At 46.7% G+C, this 21,294-nt stretch overlaps 1 protein-coding gene across 1 annotated transcript in view; it reads left to right on the top strand.

Moving 5' to 3' along the window:
- PLEC (plectin) overlaps positions 1 to 21,294 on the top strand; it is a 523,889-nt gene that overhangs the window by 242,462 nt on the left and 260,133 nt on the right. Inside the window, 2 exon segments of the mRNA XM_033935291.1 lie at positions 8,851 to 12,231; positions 18,558 to 21,293. Of these exon segments, the coding sequence (XP_033791182.1) occupies positions 8,851 to 12,231; positions 18,558 to 21,293 (6,117 nt within the window).

The raw sequence follows: 21,294 nt of genomic DNA, 5'->3' as shown, positions 1-21,294 counted from the left end.
TCTGCACAAAAAGCTCTTTGCAGATTTGACTCCCGCCTCTGGAAGAAAGGGAAAGGGAGTAGGAGGAGAGCGATCTCATCACTTTAGGCTTCTTGATGGAGACAGAGATGGTAATAACTTTAAAATGAAATGGGAGATCCTCCAGCGAGGACTACTGACCCAGATGTACGGGTCAGAATGGGACAGATCAGTAGCAAGTGGCAGCAGCTGGAAACTATCCCCCAACAAAGGCTCTGTGCACCTCTTAGCTTGGTTTTGCACTTGCAATACAGAGATGAGTTTTGTGTACAAAGCCTGGTATCAACACCAGCGCAGCACGTATTTCGGTCCATGCCAAGGAAGGATACAGAGAAGACCAAAAGCCAGGGTTAGTTTGTTCTTCTGTGGTTGCCAGCAGTGGCACAGTAAGTATGTGTGGGGGGGAGAGGTCTGCTCCGGGCACCATGTTGAGGGGGGGCTCTGGCACAGGCCCCCTATCTTTCCCCCATGCCTCTCGTTGTTCGCCGCTGCAAGCAACAACTTCAAAGTATTCCTTGTGACCAAGCCAGATCTCCTGCTGATGTCACTTCCAGGTGCCACGTACAGGAAGTGATGTCAGAGGGAGAGCCACATTGAAGTTGTTACTTATAGTGGGGGAAGGGCAGGGAGGAGCGGGAAAGGGGCGCATTTCACCCTCGCTACGCCACTGGCCACCATGAATGAAGAGTACATCCGTGTTTCTTCTCTGTAGTACAAGCATAGAAGGTCCATGAAAAACAGACAGAACTGAGGAAAGGTGTGCCGGAACAAAGAGCAACGTGCTGGAACATAAGAATTACCACTGCTGGGTCAGACCAGAGGTCCATCGTGCCCAGCAGTCCGCTCACGCGGCGGACCTTAGGTCAAAGACCAGCACCCTAACTGAGACTAGCCCTACCTGCGTACGTTCTGGTTCTGCAGGAACTTGTCTAACTTTGTCTTGAATCCCTGGAGGGTGTTTTCCCCTATAACTGACACCGGAAGAGCGTTCCAGTTTTCCACCACTCTCTGGGTGAAGAAGAACTTCCTTACGTTTGTACGGAATCTATCCCCTTTCAACTTCAGAGAGTGCAATCTCGTTCTCTCTACCTTGGAGAGGGTGAACAACCTGCCCTTATCTACTAAGTCTATTCCCTTCATTATCTTGAATGTTTCAATAATGTCCCCCCCCCGAAAGCCTGAAGTCATAATGCCATTGTACAGGGCCATGGTGAGACCTCATCTGGAGTACTGTGTGCAATTCTGGAGGCCACATTACAGTAAAGATGTGCGCAGAATTGAATCGGTTCAGCGGACGGCCACCAGGATGATCTCGGGGCTCAAGGGTCTCTCGTACGAAGAGAGACTGAACAAATTGTAGCTCTACACTCTCGAGGAACATAGGGAGAGGGGAGACATGATCGAAACATTTAAGTACCTCACGGGACGTGTTGAAGTGGAAGATGATATTTTCTTTCTCAAGGGACCCTCGGCCACAAGAGGGCACCCACTCAAACTCAGGAGCGGAAAATTTCATGGCAACACCAGAAAGTATTTCTGTGTGGTTGATCATTGGAACAAGCTTCCAGTGCAGGTGATCGAGGCAGACAGCGTGCCAGACTTTAAGAATAAATGGGATACCCATGTGGGATCCCTACGAGGGTCAAGATAAGGAAATTGGGTCATTAGGGCATAGACAGGGGGTGGGTAAGCAGAGTGGGCAGACTTGATGGGCTGTAGCCCTTTTCTGCCGTCATCTTCTATGTTTCTATGTTTCCTCTCAGCCTCCTCTTTTCAAGGGAGAAGAGGCCCATTTTCTCTAATCTCTCACTGTACGGCAACTCCTCCAGCCCCTTAACCATTTTAGTCGCTCTTCTCTGGACCCTTTCAAGTAGTACTGTGTCCTTCTTCATGTATGGCGACCAGTGCTGGATGCAGTATTCCAGGTGGGGGCGTACCATGGCCCGGTACAGCGGCATAATAACCTTGTCCGATCTGTTTATGATCCCCTTCTTAATATTTCCTAGCATTCTGTTGGTCCTTTTCGCAGCTGCGGACGGCTTCATTGACCTGTCAACCAATACTCCCAAGTCTCTTTTCTAGGAGGTCTCTCCGAGTACCACACCGGACATCCTGTATTTGTGTATAAGATTTTTGTTACCGACATGCATCACCTTACACTTATGCACGTTAAACCTCATTTGCCATGTCAGGGCCCATATCTCAAGCTTGTTTTTGTCACGTTGCTGGTCTTCGCAAGCCTTCTGCATCTTCATTACTCTGAATAACTTCGGATGGATGCCATCCGGTCCCGGAGATTTATCGTTTTTAAGCCTATCAATCTGCCTGCATACCTCTTCTAGACTGACCGTCAACCCTGTCAGTTTCTTGTCTTCAATTCCTGCGTATAACCTGTCGGCTTCCGGTATGTTGTGTATGTCCTCTTCGATAAATACAGACATAAAAAATGTGTTCAGTTTTTTGGCAATGGCTTTGCCCTCCTTTAGCTCCTTTTGCCCCCCTTTATTCCATGGTCATCCAAAGGCTCCACCACTTCCTTCGCGGATCATTTCCCCTTAATATATCGAAAGAACGGCTTGAAGTTTTTTGCCTCCTTGGCTATTTTATCCTCTAAGTCTCTTCTGGCCCCTCTAACCGCCTTATGGAACCTGCTTTGATATTGTTTGTGCTTATTCCCTTCATTATCTCTGTTTTTGACCTTTTCCATTCCTTAAAACGAAGTCTTCTTGTCCCTGATTGCTTCCTTCACCTCTACAGTGAGCCACGCCAGTTCTTTGTTTTTAAGGACTGTGTCCTTAAAAAGGGACCAAGCTTGCTCTAGCGTTTTTACAGTGCTTATCCTCTTCTTAATCTTCTTCCCCACCATGAGTCTCATCCCTTCGTAATTCCCTTTTCGGAAGTTCAGTGCCGTGGCCGTCATTCTGGATCAATGTTTTGCCCTTGTGTCCAGGTTGAATTGGATCATATTGTGATCACTGCTTCCCAGCGTCCCTTCTACTTATATATCTTGCGTCGGTCCTCGTAGTCCATATAGAATTAAATCCAGAATTGCATTTCCTCTTGTATTTTCCTTGACAAGTTGTTCCAGGAAGCAATCGCCTACAGCATCCAGGAACTTGGTCTCCCTACCGCAGCCGGAGGTGCCTAGATTCCAGTCTATCCCCGGATAATTGAAGTCACCCATGATAACTGCGTTGCCTTCCTTGCACCCTTGCAGTTGTGTTTAATATCATCCGTCATTTCTTCATCAATTTCTTCGGACTGCCCTGGGGGTCGGTAGTAGATGCCGATCTTCGTTTTCATAAGAACATAAGCAGTGCCTCCGCTGGGTCAGACCAGAGGTCCATCGTGCCCAGCAGTCCGCACACGCGGTGGCCCAACAGGTCCAGGACCTGTGCAGTAATCCTCTATCTATACCCCTCTATCCCCTTTTCCAGCAGGAAATTGTCCAGTCCTTTCTTGAACCCCAGTACCGTACTCTGCCCTATTACGTCCTCTGGAAGCACATTCCAGGTGTCCACCACACATTGGGTGAAGAAGAACTTCCTAGCATTGGTTTTGAATCTGTCCCCTTTCAACTTTTTCGAATGCCCTCTTGTTCTTTTATTTTTCGAAAGTTTGAAGAATCTGTCCCTCTCCACTCTCTCTATGCCTTCCATGATCTTGTAAGTCTCTATCATATCCCCTCTAAGTCTCCTCTTCTCCAGGGAAAAGAGTCCCAGTTTTTCCAATCTCTCAGCGTATGAAAGGTTTTCCATCCCTTTTATCAGACGTGTCGCTCTCCTCTGAACCCTCTCAAGTAACGCCAAATCCTTCTTAAGGTATGGCGAGCAATATTGGACGCAGTACTCCAGATGTGGACAAACCATTGCCCGATACAACGGCAGGATAACTTCTTTCGTTCTGGTTGTAATACCCTTCTTGATTATGCCTAGCATTCTATTTGCCTTCTTAGCGGCTGCTGCGCACTGTGCCACCGGCTTCATTGTCATGTCCACCATTACCCCCAAGTCCCTTTCTTGGGTTTTCAGCTCCATTTGTTCTCAGAATTTTGACCCATAGAGACTCTACCTTATTTTTCATTTCTGGCATGTTCTCAATTCCCTCTTTGACGTATAGGGCACTACCCCCACCTTTTTGACCCACTCTGTCTCTACGGTATAGCTTGTATCCCGGTAGCACAGTGTCCCAGACGTTTTCCTTGTTCCCCAAAGTTTCCGTGATGCCGCTGATGTTGAGGTTATCTTTTTGTGCCATAGCTTCCAATTCCCCCATCTTATTCCTTAGGCTCCTTGTGTTCGTGTAAATCAGAGGTGTCAAAGTCTTTCCTCGAGGGCCGCAATCCAGTCGGGTTTTCAGGATTTCCCCAATGAATATGCATGAGATCTATTAGCATACAATGAAAGTAGTGCATGCAAATAGATCTCATGCATATTCATTGGGGAAATCCTGAAAACCCGACTGGATTGTGGCCCTCGAGGAGGGACTTTGACACCCCTGGTGTACATACACTTGAGTTTGTGGCCTGTTACTTTCTTGCATTTCCTTCCCTCTTGTGTCCCTTTTGATCTGTCAGGATTTCTGTCTTGCCTATGATCCAGTGAGTCTTCCCCGCTATTTTCCTGCACGGTATCCTCTGGGTATACTGGTTCCTGAACCATCGACTCTTGGTCGACTGTCTGCTTTCCCCTTCTTCCTAATTTAAAAACTTCTCTCTTGATGTTGCTTGCAAACAGCCTCGTTCTGTCGCCACTGAGGTGGAGTCCATCCTTTCTGAATTAGCTTGCACTTCCCCCAGAATGTCATCCAGTTGCGCACGAAGTGCAATCTTTCTTCCTCGCACCAGGGCCTCATCCATTTCTCACAAGCTCACTCCTGCCTATCCAAACCATCTCATTTGCGAGATTTAGACTGTGAAAGTCTGCCCTTTCACAATCCTCTGTGTTCATCCCATGCTTTTATGAATTCCGTCACCGTTTTCCTCTCCACCACCTCCCTCAAAAGGGTGTTCCAGGCATCCACCACCCTTCTTTGTACCTTGGGCACCGGAGGGTTAAGTGACTTGTCCATCCAATCTGCTCAACCTGATTCAATTTAAATTGTTTTAATTTTTTCTTCTTAGCTATTTCTGGGCAAGAATTCAAAGCTCTACCAGGTTCTGTGCTTGGGTTCCAACTGCCGAAATCTCTGTCAAAACCTACTCCAGTCCATCTACACCCTCCCAGCCCATCCTCCCCCAAACGGCCATGTACAGACTGTGCAAGTCTGCCCAGTACTGGCCTTAGTTCAATTTTTAATATTATTTTCTGATTCTAGATCCTCTGTGTTCATCCCTTGCTTCTTTGAACTCGGTCACCATTTCCTCTCTACCACCTCTCTCAGGAGCGCATTCCAGGCATCCACCTCCCTCTCTGTAAAGTAGAATTTCCTAACATTGCTCTTGAATCTACCACCCCCTCAACCTCAAATTATATCCTCTGGTTTTACCGTTTTCCTTTCTCTGGAAAATATATTGTTCTACGTTAATACCCTTCAAGTATTTGAACGTCTGAATCATATCTCCCCTGTCCCTCCTTTCCTCTAGGGTATATATATTCAGGGCTTCCAGTCTCTCCTCATATGTCTTCTGGCGCAAACCTCCTATCGTTTTCGTCGCTTTTTCTGGACCACTTCAAGTCTTCTTACGTCCTTCGCCAGATAGTGCTCCTGGTTTATAGGCCGCTGCACTAACCATTAGGGCTAGTTCTCCACTCCCAGAGAAGAGTGTACCTTGGATGAATCTCCTCATAAAGGTAGTTAATAAATCCCAATAAATAAAGCCAGACAGGAACCAGCAGCTGTGCTGGGGTCACCAGTTTTCTCTGCTGGAATGTAAGATCTATACTGGATGGCTGCTTGCTGGTGATACTGGGAATAGAACATAATATCTAAGGCTTCTTCCATATCATGGTGGGACTTGGGGTTTTCAGACAAGCATAGGTTGGTTTCCTCATCTCTCCATGAAAATTAGTTTAGCAAAGATGATAAAAAGTTTAAATTATTCCCTGTTAAACCTTACGTTTTACAATAGTGAAATGGTCCACCTAGAAGTATAAAAACAGTCAATGAGGTAAATTTGGAGATGACAAATTGAATCCTTGTCAGAGGACTAACTGTACAATTTCAAAAATAGACACGTTTAACGCAGAACAACCATATAACAGAAAATTGTAAATATCAGTTTAAAACAAATGATACTTTAATAGTCAACAATCATATAACATACAGTAGATGTCACCACAGTACAAATTAAAGCATTTAAGCTACACATCAGAACAATCAAACAATATAGATATGATGCTCATAATGTCGGTACAATGCAATGAAACATCTTTAGAGGCAGCCAAGGGGGCATGTGCGGTTGAGACATAGAGATAGGGCAAGGTTCTTGGCAGAAATAGATGGGTGGCTAAAATTGAGGACCTGGACTTAGTTACAGAACGTGTGGCAAATTAAGAACATAAGAGCTGCCATAGTGGGACGGACCGAAGGTCCATCGAGCCCAGTGTCCTGTTTCCAACAGTGGCCAACCCAGGTCCCAAGTACCAGGCAGAAACCCAAAGAGTAGCAACATTCCAGAGCTGAGATTGTGATGTCATAATGTCTGATTCCACCAATGCCTAAGAGCCAAACTCACCAGTGATGTCATAATGGCTGGATTGTCCTACACTTGACTCACATAAGACAGGCGGAAGATAAATCAAGCCCAGAATCCTGTTTCCAACAGTGGCCAACCCAGGTCCCAAGTACCTGACAGAAACACAAAGAGTAGCAACCTTCCAGAGCTGAGATTGTGATGTCATAATGCCTCATTCCACCAATGCCTAAGAGCCAACCTCAGCAGTGATGTCACAATGGCTGGACTGTGTCATACTTGGCTCACATAAGAACTGGCGTACTGGGACAGACCGAAGGTCCATCAAGCCCAGTCTCTTGTTTCCAACAGTGGCCAACCCAGGTCCCAAGTACCAAGCTAGTCCATGTGAATTAAAGACTTGGGAGACGAGCCAGGTTTTCACCTGCTTCATGAAGAAGAGGTAGTCTTGGGTTAGGTGTTGCCTCTCTGGGAGCGAGTTCCAGAGTATGGGGGCTACTCCTGAGAAGGCTCACTGGTAGGAGCCACATTTTGCAATTTCTTCTAAAGAAGGTACAGATAATTATCCTCCTTGAGAGGACCTTAAAGGCATCAAAGAAGACTAACTTATACTTTAGGTAGTCTAACCTATTTTGTCTGAGGGCTTTGAGAACCAAAGATGGAGTTTTGCATTTGGCCCTGTAAGGCAGTGGGAGTCAGCACAGATTTTTCAGGACTGGTGTGATACTCCTTCTTTACGATCACTCCTTCTTTACTTTCTGAATTAGTTGGAGCTGGTGCAAACTTTTTGTTTGGTAAATGAACAGAGCATTAAAGTAGTCCAGGCCTGACATTGTCATGATTGGACTCTCTTCAATATAAAGAGAGAGATTTCATAGTTTCCACAGGTGATAGCAACAATTTTTAAAGACCTTTTGAGCCTGTGGGATCAAAGTAAGCGATGATTCCTGACCTTTGATATTAGGGGAAGTTCATACTTCCCAAAAGGTATTTTGGAAGTCAGTTACTTGTCCACTTGTGTTGGGAACCCACAGGATCTCTGTTTTGCCTGGGTTCAAGCAGAGTTTGCTGTTTCCTGCCCATTCCTGAGTTGCCGTTAATGTGACACTGAGTTTACTCAAAGCTGTGGGTGTACTGGCTACGAGTAGTTACCCACCGTTGGCATAGATGTAGAGTTTTGTGACCATTGACTGAATCTGCTCAGCTAAAGGCATTGTGTGGACTCGTGTCCCGCAAACTTTCTTGAGCCGCGGCACACAAAAGGTAGTAGCCGTGGCTTGAGGCACCTGTGCGCGTGACGTCGTCACGTCGGAGTGCACGAATGGCCCTGAGACGTCAGTGGGGGGGGGGGGGGTTGCCAGCAGGGAAGATGGCCGGAGAGAAAGAGAGGCGCGGGCGTTCGCTGATTGCCTACAGGACGCGACACTCGCCACGAGAGGCGTGTCCTGTAGGCAATCAGCTGGCGCCTCTCCTCTTTCTCAGTGTGCCTCTCAGGAGGCACACAGTTTGCAATACAATGGTGTAGACATAAAATTAAATAGGTGACAGTGTGGATTCTTGTGGTACCCCACAGTTCAGAACCCAAGAGATCTTGCTGAACAGAACCGATTGCTGTCTGTCTCATAAAAGTCCCGTTGCTCTGGTGAGGACAGAAACGGGGGTGGGGCTGCTCTGATCTCCCTTCAGTTGGCAATCTGAGGCTGGGGGGGGGGAAAGGAAGGAGGCCTGGTGTAGGTGCGCAGGTTGCTACTGCTGTATGCCTCCCCCTCCATCCCACCCTGCTTTGGGCTTTGGTGCATGCTTACAAATCGGCTGTCATGTTCTCGCTAGACCCTGGAATGCCGTGCACCTGTGAACAGCTTGATTGAGAGCACAGAGCACCTGCTTCGCACACTGTTCCCTTTCAGCTACCATCTCCGCTCAGCTCTGGTCAGTGAAACACACTGGTCCTGCTCCCTTATCTGTTGTCTGTCTGATGGCCTAAGCCACTGTCCGGCATCTCCGATTCTTCTGACCCCTTAGGGGGGCTGTGTGCCATTTTACATACATTTCTAACCCTCTTATGTTAAAAACCATTTACATTTTAACTTTCATATTGTATATTTGAATTCATCCGTTTTCCATCAGTTTTATTTTATTTCCTCTTCTCCTCCCCTTCCCCTCCCCTTCCCTTTAATTTTCCTCGTCTGCCCCTCTAGAAAGCTGCTGAGAAGCTGAAGGAGGAGGAGCGGAGACGGCTGGCCGAGGTGGAGGCCCAGCTGGCGAAGCAGACGCAGTTGGCAGAGGCCCACGCCAAGGCCAAAGCCCAGGCGGAGAAGGAGGCAGAGGAGCTGCAGCGGCGCATGCAGGAGGAAGTCAGCAAGCGGGAAGTGGTGGCCGTGGACGCTGAGCAGCAGAAGCAGACCATCCAGCAGGAGCTGCAGCAGCTGCGGCAGAACTCTGACATGGAGATCAAGTCCAAAGCAAAGCAGATCGAGGAGGTCGAGTACAACCGCCGGAAGATCGAGGAGGAAATCCACATTGTCCGCTTACAGCTGGAGACCATGCAGAAGCACAAGGCCAATGCTGAAGATGAGCTGCAGGAACTGAGGGCGCGGGCGGAGAAGGCGGAGCAGCAGAAGAAGGCGGCTCAGGAAGAGGCCGAGCGGCTCAGGAAGCAGGTGAAGGACGAAACGCAGAAGAAACGAGAGGCCGAGGAGGAGCTGAAGCGCAAGGTCCAGGCTGAGAAGGAAGCAGCACGCGAAAAGCAGAGAGCCGTGGAAGACCTGGAGAAGTTTCGGAGTCAGGCGGAAGAGGCTGAAAGGAGGATGAAACAAGCAGAGGTTGAGAAGGAAAGACAGATCAAGGTGGCTCAAGAGGTGGCCCAGCAAAGTGCTGCAGCTGAGCTGAATAGTAAACGCATGTCTTTTGCGGAGAAGACAGCACAGCTGGAGCTATCCCTGAAGCAGGAACACATCACAGTCACACACCTGCAAGAAGAGGCAGAACGCCTGAAGAAGCTGCATGATGAAGCGGAGAAGGCCAGAGAGGAAGCTGAGAAAGAACTGGAGAAATGGCACCAGAAGGCCAATGAAGCTTTGCGCCTCCGGCTCCAGGCCGAGGAGGTGGCCCACAAGAAGACTTTGGCTCAGGAGGAAGCAGAAAAGCAAAAGGAGGATGCTGAGCGGGAAGCCAGAAAAAGGGCAAAGACCGAAGAATCTGCTTTACGCCAAAAAGAACTTGCCGAGGATGAATTGGAGAAGCAAAGAAAATTAGCTGATGCCACTGCCCAGCAGAAATTCTCGGCTGAGCAAGAACTGATCCGCTTGAAGGCTGAGACCGAAAATAGTGAACAACAACGTCTTCTCCTTGAGGAGGAGCTCTTCCGCTTGAAGAATGAGGTGAACGAGGCCATCCAGAAAAGAAAAGAAATGGAGGAAGAGCTGGCTAAAGTGCGGGCAGAGATGGAGATCCTCTTGCAAAGCAAATCTAGGGCAGAGGAAGAGTCCAGATCCAACACTGAGAAATCCAAGCAGATGCTGGAGGTTGAGGCCAGCAAGTTAAGAGAGCTGGCCGAAGAAGCAGCCAAGTTACGTGCTGTGTCAGAGGAAGCCAAGAGGCAGCGTCAAATAGCAGAGGATGAAGCCGCCCGCCAGCGAGCTGAGGCCGAAAGAATTCTTAAAGAAAAGCTTGCCGCTATCAATGATGCCACTCGCTTAAAGACTGAGGCCGAGATTGCCTTGAAGGAGAAAGAAGCAGAGAATGAGCGTCTCAGACGACTGGCAGAGGATGAAGCCTATCAGAGGAAGCTGTTGGAAGAGCAGGCCACCCAACACAAGCAAGACATTGAAGAGAAAATTATCCTGCTGAAAAAATCCTCTGATAATGAGCTGGAGAGGCAGAAGAACATTGTAGAAGACACACTGCGACAGAGGCGAATTATAGAAGAAGAAATTCGCATTCTCAAGGTCAACTTTGAGAAAGCCTCTGTAGGCAAGTCTGACTTAGAACTGGAGCTGAATCAGCTCAAGAATATTGCTGAAGAGACCCAGCGCAGTAAGGAGAAAGCAGAGCAAGAGGCAGAAAAGCAAAGACAGCTGGCCCTGGAGGAAGAACAACGCAGGAAAGAAGCAGAAGAAAAAGTCAGAAAGATTCTGGCGGATGAAAAGGAGGCTGCACGTCAGCGCAAAGCAGCCTTAGAAGAGGTAGAACGCCTGAAGGCTAAAGCAGAAGAGGCCAAAAGGCAGAAAGAGTTGGCAGAGAAGGAGGCAGAACGGCAGATTCAGTTGGCCCAGGAAGCTGCTCTAAAAAAGATTGATGCTGAGGAGAAAGCCCATACTGCCATTGTCCAACAGAAGGAGCAGGAGATGCTGCAGACCAGGAAACAAGAGCAGAGCATCCTAGATAAGCTGAAGGAAGAAGCTGAAAGGGCCAAGCGAGCTGCAGAAGATGCTGATTTTGCCCGAACCCGAGCTGAGCAGGAAGCCGCTCTGTCACGCCAGCAGGTGGAAGAAGCAGAACGTCTGAAGCAGCGGGCTGAAGAGGAAGCCCAGGCCAAAGCCCAAGCTCAGGATGAAGCAGAGAAGCTTCGGAAGGAGGCAGAACTTGAAGCTGCTAAGAGAGCCCATGCAGAACAGGCAGCACTCAAGCAGAAGCAGCTGGCAGATGAAGAGATGGACAAGCACAAGAAGTTTGCAGAGAAAACACTGAGGCAGAAATCTCAGGTGGAGCAAGAGTTGACCAAGGTTAAGTTGCAGCTGGAGGAAACAGACCACCAGAAGACTCTCCTGGATGAAGAGCTGCAGCGCCTAAAAGAAGAAGTGACTGACGCCATGCGCCAGAAGGCTCAGGTGGAAGAGGAGCTCTTCAAAGTCAAAATTCAGATGGAAGAGCTGATCAAACTGAAACTGAGGATTGAGGAGGAGAACAAAATGCTCATCATGAAAGATAAAGACAGTACCCAGAAGCTCTTGGTAGAAGAGGCTGAGAAGATGAGACAAGTGGCCGAGGAAGCGGCACGCCTGAGCATTGAAGCGCAGGAGGCAGCCCGCATGAGGAAACTGGCGGAAGATGATCTGGCCAACCAACGAGCCTTAGCTGAGAAGATGCTGAAGGAAAAGATGCAAGCAATTCAGGAGGCCAGCAGGCTGAAAGCAGAGGCAGAGATGTTGCAGAAGCAAAAGGAGCTGGCCCAAGAACAGGCAAGGAAGTTCCAGGAAGATAAGGAACAAATAGAGCAACAGCTGGCCAAAGAGACTGAGGGCTTTCAGAAGAGCCTTGAAGCCGAGCGTCGACAGCAGCTGGAGATCACTGCCGAGGCTGAACGTCTCAAGCTGCAGGTGCTGGAGATGAGCAGAGCTCAGGCCAAAGCAGAGGAGGATGCCAGTAAATTCAAGAAGAAGGCCGAGGAAATTGGCAACAAGCTGCACCAGACTGAGTTGGCCACCAAGGAAAGAATGGCTGTGGTGCAGACCCTGGAGATACAAAGGCAGCAGAGTGGCAAGGAAGCCGAAGAACTCAGGAGAGCCATCGCTGAGCTGGAACATGAGAAGGAGAAGCTGAAGCGGGAAGCTGAGCTGTTGCAGAAAAACTCACAAAAGGTACCTAACTTAACAGCCTTCTCTTTGACATTATGTTGTTGGGAGACCTTCATGTCTCAGCAGTGCCTACCAGACCTCTCTATATAGAAAGGGGGGCATTCACACTCCATGTCATGAGATGTTATTCCACTCTTGTTTTTCTCATATCTTCTACCCTTTTGTGGTAGTACAAGCATCAGACTGCACGGGGATGAAATCTAGAAAACCTGGACTGGAGTAACATCTTTAATGAGATGGCGTTAGCTGGTAGCACTGTTTTTTGTTTTTAATAAGACTAATGATAAGTAAATGAAGTTCTTTTCTGCCACCTCCCAGATCCCCCATGAATTACCTTCCCCTCCTTCATCACTATTCACCTCACAATTAGTTACCTGTGTGTAGTCTTTTCCACAATAATTAATCCACCATCCCTGTCTAATGGCAATCCCACCTTCTCCAGTGCTTGTTCACTCCTAGTTCTTGAGGGCTACTGACTGTTCAGACTTTCAGGATATTCCTAATGAATCTCCCTGAGAGATTTACATACAGTAGAGGTAGTAGGCCTGCAAATTTCCCTCATACATACAGGATTCATTAGGGATATTCTGAAAACCTGGCCTGTTGGTGGCCCTCAAGGACTGGGAGCTAAGACCAGGGACCTACTCGGTTGTGAAACAGGTGGGTTAGCACACACATGAAACCTGTGAGGAGCAATGCCAGCCTGGAGGCTCAATTCAGCTCACGCTATTCATTCAACTTCTTGTCTCTCCTAAGCGTTCGCTATCTAAATCCAGCGGACCAACCCAGGAATTAAGGCAGAGAGTGTGCAGATAGGTAGCACACACAAAGATGTTTACCTTTAATGACCATCCCCAGCATAGAGGTTCGTTTTATCTCTGTCCTTACTCCCGTTTTTGTCAACGCCATGTATATACATATGGTACTGGACAAAACAGGACAACTTGCAGGCTGTTTTTTACCTTGTTTCAGGCCAAGGTGAGAGTGATTCAGAGATGAGGATGTATGTGAACTATGAAGAGCTCTGTGACATTCACAGAGAGTAACGTCTCTGGATAATTCCTTTGTGCACCTGATCAAAGGTACCACAGCCAACGCAGTGTCTGGGTTACTACAGTATATGGAAAGTGAATGCTCAAGGGAGGTGAATGACAGCAGCAAGGTTGAAGTTTTGATGGTGGCATTCCTGTTGGCATGTTCAAGTTTCAAGTTTCTTTATTTTTGATATACCATCTATCAAAACAAATGTCTAGACTGTGTACAATATAAAAAGATTGTAAGGGACAATTAAAATAGGTAAATAAAAGCAATATTTTATCAAATATTAAAAATACTAGATGAATTTGGATTACCGTACATGAGACAGAAGGGAAAGTTTGTTTAAAATACATGCCTCTGCTGATGTGTGCTATTCCTGTGAGTCTAGGTGTTCTTAGACTCCAGAATTTCCCAAACCAACACTTCATATCCTTAGTGAGAGCTGAACATATTGAAGCTCCAAAACTCTTTTAAAATCTGGTACACAATTTCTGGGTAATATCTTAGATCTGAAATCTTACTAGGTGAGAGAAAACAGGAGATCCCTCCTTCCCAAATCGTGGAAGGCAAAAAGAAACAAACATAGAAGGTGACTGGTTGGTGCTTGATCACCTTTATTAGATAACTAGTCTTTAAGCCCGTTACATTAACGGGTGCTAGAAAGCAGCCCCCTTTACCTCTCCCCCTCCAGTTCCTCCCTAACTGTCTCTCCGTAGCCCCCCTTCTGTCTTCCCCCCCTAAGCAAAATGATCTGCCTCCCAGCACACCCCTCCCCCCGAAGCAGCCCTCTTTCCCTCTACCCCTCCAATTCCTCCCTGACAGTGTCTCCGTGGCCCCCCTTCTGTCTCCCCCCCCCCAAGCAAAGCTGTGTGCCTCCAAGCACACCCCTCCCCCAAAGCAGGCCCCTTTCCCTCTTCCGCTCCAGTTCCTCCCTGTCTCTTCGTGGCCCACCCGATTTTCTCTTCTCGCGGTCTGGCCAGCTCCCCTAGTCCCTTGCCGCCGCCGCCACCCCCTTCCCTTCCCACGGTCGACAAACCTCTTGGCTCCAGCAGCGGCCACAGCACTGTAAACACGCTGCTTCGCGGCCTCTACTGCCCCGATTTGCTCTTCCGTGTCTCTGATGACGTCATCAGAGACACGGAAGAACAAATCGGGGCAGTAGAGGCCACGAAGCAGCGTGTTTACAGTGCTGCGGCTGCTGCTGGAGCCAAGAGGTTTGTCGACTGCGGGAAGGGAAGGGAAGAGGGTGGCGGTGGCGGCGGCAAGGGACTAAGGTAGCCGGCCAGACCGCGAGAAGAGAAAATCGGGTGGAAGGCTCAACGGGGATTGGGGGGGAGGGGCGAAGACGACAACGAAGACTGAGCCCTTGCTTTCTCCCTAGCTCCCAGTGCCCTACCGGTCTGTACACCGCGATCTGGAGAGCAGGGAGTGCAACGGTTGCGGCTGGCAAGCAATGCGGCTGGGAAGCAGTAAGGCTGGGGACTCGCGCATGTGCACGTCTGCAAAGTCACGGACATACATCTCACAGATCAGGTATTTCAGATCACGCAGATCTGAGTGCGCATGCGCGTCTAGTGTTTTATTATATTAGATATGATATTGACTCGACACGATCGTGTTTTGGCCTAAAAAGGCCTGCCTCAGTTTCGGTTTCATAGGGGATCACCCATTGCCTTCAGCCACTCCATGTGGGTTACAAAGCGGAAATTTTGAACCGTATCCATCTTTCCTTTGCCGACAGGTGAACAAATAAAAGTCTTTTTAAAGACTAAAAGAGAAGTGTCACATATTTGTGAATCCCTAAAATATCTTGTTCTTCTCAGTTTACAAAATCTGAGGCAGGCCTTTATAGGCTGAAACACGATCGTGTCGAGTCAGTGTCATATTATCTAATAAAGGAGATCAAGCACCAACCAGTCACCTTCTTTATGCTTTTTCATTAACTTACTAGGTGAGCCTGATTGTTCTCTCTTATTCTGCTGGAATGCCTCACTTTCCATATTTGAGTTAACAAATTGCTCACGAGCTAGCAGCGTCCACCTGGGAGTGCGCTTCACTCTCTGAGCTACTCTGCATTTTGCCAAATAAGATTAGAAACCTTTGTCCGGATAATCTAGCTTCCCTTGTCCATACTGGATCAGTCCAGGCAAGTGAGTTATGGTCCTCTGCCAGCAGATAGAAAAAGAAGCTCCAAGCTTTACTTCCTATATGGATGTAGTCATATTGTGAGGCTCCAAGGCAATGGTCCTTGGGCCATCCTTCCCTAGTGGAGCAGGACCTAAGGGCAGCAGACTTTAGGTTGCTTCTCCTGGTAGAATACGATCCCACGGGCTCTATCCCTAGTTGAGTAGGCTTCCAGGATTTGTGTGCAGTTAGCTAAGGACACCATTTATTGGGGAGTCTTCTTGCACTGGAAGATGGTCGTTAACTTTGCTAATCGGAGCTTGTGATCTCTTTTAATCACTAAGGAGACAAGCCAGGCACTTCATCTGGTATCTTAGGATACCTTAGCAAGTCATCTTCCAGGGTTGATTAGCGCAAGGCCCTACAAATATGTTTGGAGATACCATGAGCAACTGTGCCAGTACGCCAGTAAAAGGAGTCTCTTCGGCTTCTAATCCAGCATTAAGAAATCTGACCCTCTCATATTCCAGATCATTTACTTTTACAGCCATCGCCAGACAAATCTTTCTGGTCAACCTTCTCACATTTATCCAGATAAAAATGCAAACGAATACCTAGATAAGTTTGAGTGAACCAAAGTCGTCCGCTATTGGTGTGGTCCAATCTGTCTGCTCAGATTAATCAACACAGGGCAGACAGCGTGCCAGACTTTAAGAATAAATGGGATACCCATGTGGGATCCCTACGAGGGTCAAGATAAGAAAATTGGGTCAGCAGAGTGGGTAGACTTGATGGGCTGTAGCCCTTTTCTGCCATCATCTTCTATGTTTCTAAGTTATAGAGCTGTCCAGCTAAATTTGAGACCCCCCCCCCAGCTGCACTACATCTCAACATCAACTCTCCTGTCGTCTGGGTAATTGTGCACAGCAATTTTTGTGTGGGCAAAGTTACCCAGATAAAACAGGATATTTATGCGAGTAAAATCTGATTTTATCTGTGCCATTTTTCTGAATATTGACTTTATGCTGAAATAAATGGTATTACTCAGAGATTGTGTAGTGCTCATCATGGTACAATCCCTAATCCTAGGTCTAATAGACTACTGCAACATACTATATCTCCCCTGCACAGCAACCATGATAAAACAATGACAAACGATACAAAACACAGCCCTAAGACTGGTCTACTCACTGAAGAAACTCGACCACATCACAGAGGCATACCACGACTCACATTGGCTCCCAATACAAGCAAGAATACACTTCAAATTTTCCTGCCTACTATTCAAAGCAATAAACGGAGACAGCCCAGTCTATTGGAACAATCGACTAGTTCAATCCACCTCAACCAGACATAGGAGAACCCACACACCATTCACACACCCTCCAACCAAAAACATCAAAAGAAAAAAACTGTACAACTTCCTAGCCACTTGAGCTGCAACACTCGACCCCCAACTCTACAACCTACTGACCACGACCACAGACTACAAAACCTTCAGGAAAGAAATAAAAACCCTTCTATTCAAAAAAACACATAAAACCAAACTAACACAATCAGAAATGTCCCAAGCATCACCTGCAACTACTCCATATCTACTTCTGATACCATGACAATTCAAATGTAATCCTTAGCAACTCAAAGAAATGTACAAACTACTCCCTAAATACTTCTAATGTCCTGACAAACCACTTGTAATCCGCCTTGAACCGCAAGGTAATGGCGGAATAGAAATCCCTAATGTAATGTAATTATCTCCCTGTAAAACCCACAATTTTCCATCTGGATCTTTTATTTCAGTTTTTGACCATTTCCATTATGGATTTCGCTGCTGATTGGGTTTCCCCATCCACCTTCCAGTGATAATAAGAATGCAGCTCAAAACAGGAACCCATGGGCTGCGGCCAGGGAATTTAGTGTGTGTGCTTGAACAGAGCTGCTGTGAACCTAGAACCTCAGTCTTAGCTATCGGTTCTCGACAGAAATGTCACCAGCCTGATCTACATTAGAGCCTGTTGATAACTAGTCCCTCAGTTAGGTGCACTGGAGTCCAAGATGACTGTCCAGATCACGACCAGACATATGATGGTCCATAGTCACATTCTTGTCATCCCTCAACCGTGACTGAGTTGAAGAGAGATTGATGTGCACTGAAGGGATGAGCTTCAGATCAGGGTTCAGCTACTAGGCGAAAGAACAAGTCCTGTGTTGGAGTGTTCCACTTGGATCCATTTCCCAATAGTAATGAAAATTGCCAAGCTTTGATCTTTTAGTTTCACAACAAGGGGTCTAAATTTAAGGTAAAATCACTTTTAGTTAAGTACCTGGGAATTATACAGTGAAAACATTACTACAAAGGCCAGGTTGAATTTCTTTTCTGGAATGACTGTCTCAGCAAGGTAGAGACAAAAACAGATAAATCACAAAAGACAGATAAGATCAGAGGATATTTAGCCCTGGGGGAATGAGAGGTGATGCCTGGGAGAAGCACAGAAGATCCTTAGCTCTGGGGGGAGTGAGGGGTAAAGCCTGAGAGAAGCACAGAGGAGCCTTATCTATTGGGGGAGTGAGGGGGTAAAGCCTGGGGCAAGCATGTCACTTGAAGTGAGTAGAGCTGTTCCTGAAGGCATTTGTGAGCCTTAATCTGAAAATACACCGATGTAAGCATAAAAGAGCCCAGAAAAACGTGTTCATGATATAGAGCAGCTGTAAATGTAATTTTTAAAACAAAAATGTGTGCTTTCATTTGTTTTGAAAACTTGCCAGTATCTGCACAGGATGTGTGTATTATTTATGCCTGCGATATATGACAAAACGATCCCTTAGATGTACTGAAATAGATATTTTAATGGATGGCTAAACGGATGCCATAGAGCTATAGAGCCAACACACACAGCTAAAAATCATTTTTCTGTTCAATTTTCACTAATAGGAGATTAACCGTAAACGTTGTTTTGAGGCATTCTCCTTCCCTGCAATATTGCCCTTTTACCATTACAAATAGGAGAGGTTGCAAGCGATTTACCCCCCGTCTACCATTTTTTTCCTGGCAACCTCTTCTTCCCTGACCTCAGACTGAGCGTTCTCCCCATTCCATGTTTGTCTCATGTAAGTGGATCTCCAGTTAACACATTTTTTCTTTCTTTCTTCCCTTCTTGTTTCCATAGATGCAGGTGGCTCAGCAAGAACAGTTGCGCCAGGAGACTCAAGTCCTCCAGACAACCTTTCTATCTGAGAAGCAGCTCTTGCTCGAGAGGGAGAAGTACATCGAGGAAGAGAAAGCCAAACTAGAGAATTTGTATGAAGACGAAGTCCGCAAAGCTCAGAAGTTGAAACAAGAACAAGAGCATCAAATGAAACATCTAGAAGAAGAGAAGGATCAACTGAAAGTCAGCATGGATGATGCTATGAAGAAACAAAAAGAGGCCGAGGAGAATGTCCGCCGTAAGCAGGATGAGCTACAGCAGCTGGACAAGAAGAGGCAGGAACAGGAGAAGCTCCTAGCCGATGAGAACAGGAAACTCCGAGAGAAACTTGAACAGATGGAGGAAGAACACAGAATAGCTCTGGCCCAAACTAGAGAGATGAGGACTCAGACTGACGACCTTGCTGGCAATCTCCCACTCACACCCACTGTCGTAACACAAACGAAAGCTATGCCCAATGGCAGAGATGCCTTAGATGGCCTTACACAAAATGGAATGACGGAACAAGGGTTTGATGGCTTACGGCAAAAGGTAACAGCAGAGAAGCTGAGCATTGCAGGCATCCTGACCAAAGAGACTTTAGAGAAGCTGAAGAGGGGCCAATTGACAGTGGAAGAGATTTCCAAAAGAGATGACATTAAGAAGTACTTGCAAGGGAAGAGCAGTATTGCTGGTTTACTGTTGAAGCCAAACAATGAGAAGATAAGTATCTATCAAGCCATGAAGAGAAAGCTTGTAACCCCTGGTACTGCTCTCATTTTACTGGAAGCTCAGGCTGCCTCTGGCTTCATAATTGACCCTGTGAAGAATAAAAGACTTTCAGTTAATGAAGCTGTGAAGGAAAATGTCATTGGTCCTGAGCTACACAATAAAATGCTTTCTGCTGAAAGGGCAGTTACAGGCTACAAAGATCCCTACACTGGAGATAAGATATCCCTATTCCAGGCCATGAAGAAGGACCTCATTGTAAGGGACCATGGCATTCGTCTTCTTGAAGCCCAGATTGCAACTGGAGGCATCATTGATCCAGTTGATAGTCATCGCTTGCCCCTGGAAGTTGCTTACAAACGTAACTACTTTGATGAAGAGATGAACGAAGTCTTATCAGATCCTACTGATGATACCAAAGGGTTTTTTGACCCCAACACCCAAGAGAACCTTACCTACTTGCAGTTGATGGAGAGGTGTGTAACGGAACCAGAGACGGGTCTCTGCCTGCTTCCCCTTACAGATAAAGCAGCGAAGGGAGAACTGGTTTACACCGATGCAGAAGCCAAAGATGTGTTTAAGAAAGCCACAGTGTCTGCGCCATTTGGTAAATTCAAGGGAAAGACTGTCACCATTTGGGAAATCATTAACTCAGAGTACTTCACTGAAGACCAGAGGCGAGATCTCATCCGTCAGTATAAAACTGGGAAAATTACAGTGGAGAGGATTATCAAGATCATTATCACTGTAGTGGAGGAGAATGAGAAGAAGAAACAACTGTGCTTTGATGGCCTCCGAGCTCCTGTGCCAGCAGCTGAACTAGTAGAAAGTAAAATCCTTGACAAAGATCTATACAATGAATTGCACCAGGGCAAGAAAACCGTGAAGGAAGTTTCTGAGATAAACTCTGTTAAGAAATACCTGAAAGGAACCACTGCCATTGCAGGTGTCCTGGTAGAACCCACTGGGGAAAAGCTGACTTTCTATGATGCTTTGAAGAAAAATCTGTTGAAGCCAGAGGTTGCTTACAACCTTCTTGAAGCTCAGGCAGGCACCGGCTACATAATTGATCCAGTTAAGAATGAGAAGTTCCCTGTTGAAGAGGCCGTTAAAGCCAGTGTTGTTGGACCTGAATTCAATGAGAAGCTCCTGTCTGCAGAGAAAGCTGTAACGGGCTACAAAGATCCTTACACAGGCAATACTATCTCTTTATTCCAAGCTCTGAAAAGAGGCCTGATCCCTATTGAAAATGGAATTCGCCTTCTAGATGCCCAACTTGCCACAGGTGGCATAATTGACCCTGTTAATAGCCACCGGGTTCCACTTGACATTGCCTACAAAAGAGGATACTTAGATGAAGAGACAAATAGGTCCCTAACAAACCCCACCGATGAAACCCAGCGTTTCTTTGATCCCAATACTCAGGAGAATGTCACCTATTCCCAGTTGCAGAAGAAATGCAATGTGGACAAAAAGACTGGCCTTTATATTCTGCCATTATCAGAACAAGCAATACAGTCTCAACAAGAAGAAATCTACACCGACAGCCAAGCCAAAGATGCATTCAAAAAGGCAACAGTGGAAGTCCCAAGTGGCCCTTTTAAAGGCAAGACTATTACCATCTGGGAACTGATTAACTCTGAATATTTCACTGAAGAACAGAGGAGAGAACTACTTAGGCAATATAAGACCGGCAAAGTCACAATTGAAAAGATTATTAAGATAATGATCACAATCATTGAAGAAACCGAAACAAAGAAACAAGAAAAGCTGACATTTAGTGGCCTACGAGCTCCAGTTCCTGCAGTTGAGCTTCTGGAATCCAATATAATTAATAAGACACAGTATGACCAACTCAAAGAAGGCACAAAATCAGTGAAAGAGATCTCTGAGACTGACTCTGTGAAAAGATACCTTCAAGGAAGTGACTGCATTGCTGGAGTCTTCGTAGAAGACACCAGAGAAAAAATGAACATTTATCACGCCATGA

This window comes from Geotrypetes seraphini, chromosome 2 (genome assembly GCF_902459505.1).
Source record: "Geotrypetes seraphini chromosome 2, aGeoSer1.1, whole genome shotgun sequence".
Taxonomy (NCBI): domain Eukaryota; kingdom Metazoa; phylum Chordata; class Amphibia; order Gymnophiona; family Dermophiidae; genus Geotrypetes; species Geotrypetes seraphini.
The sequence above is the reverse complement of the archived record's forward strand: the minus strand, read 5'-3'. Positions and strand labels throughout refer to the sequence as shown.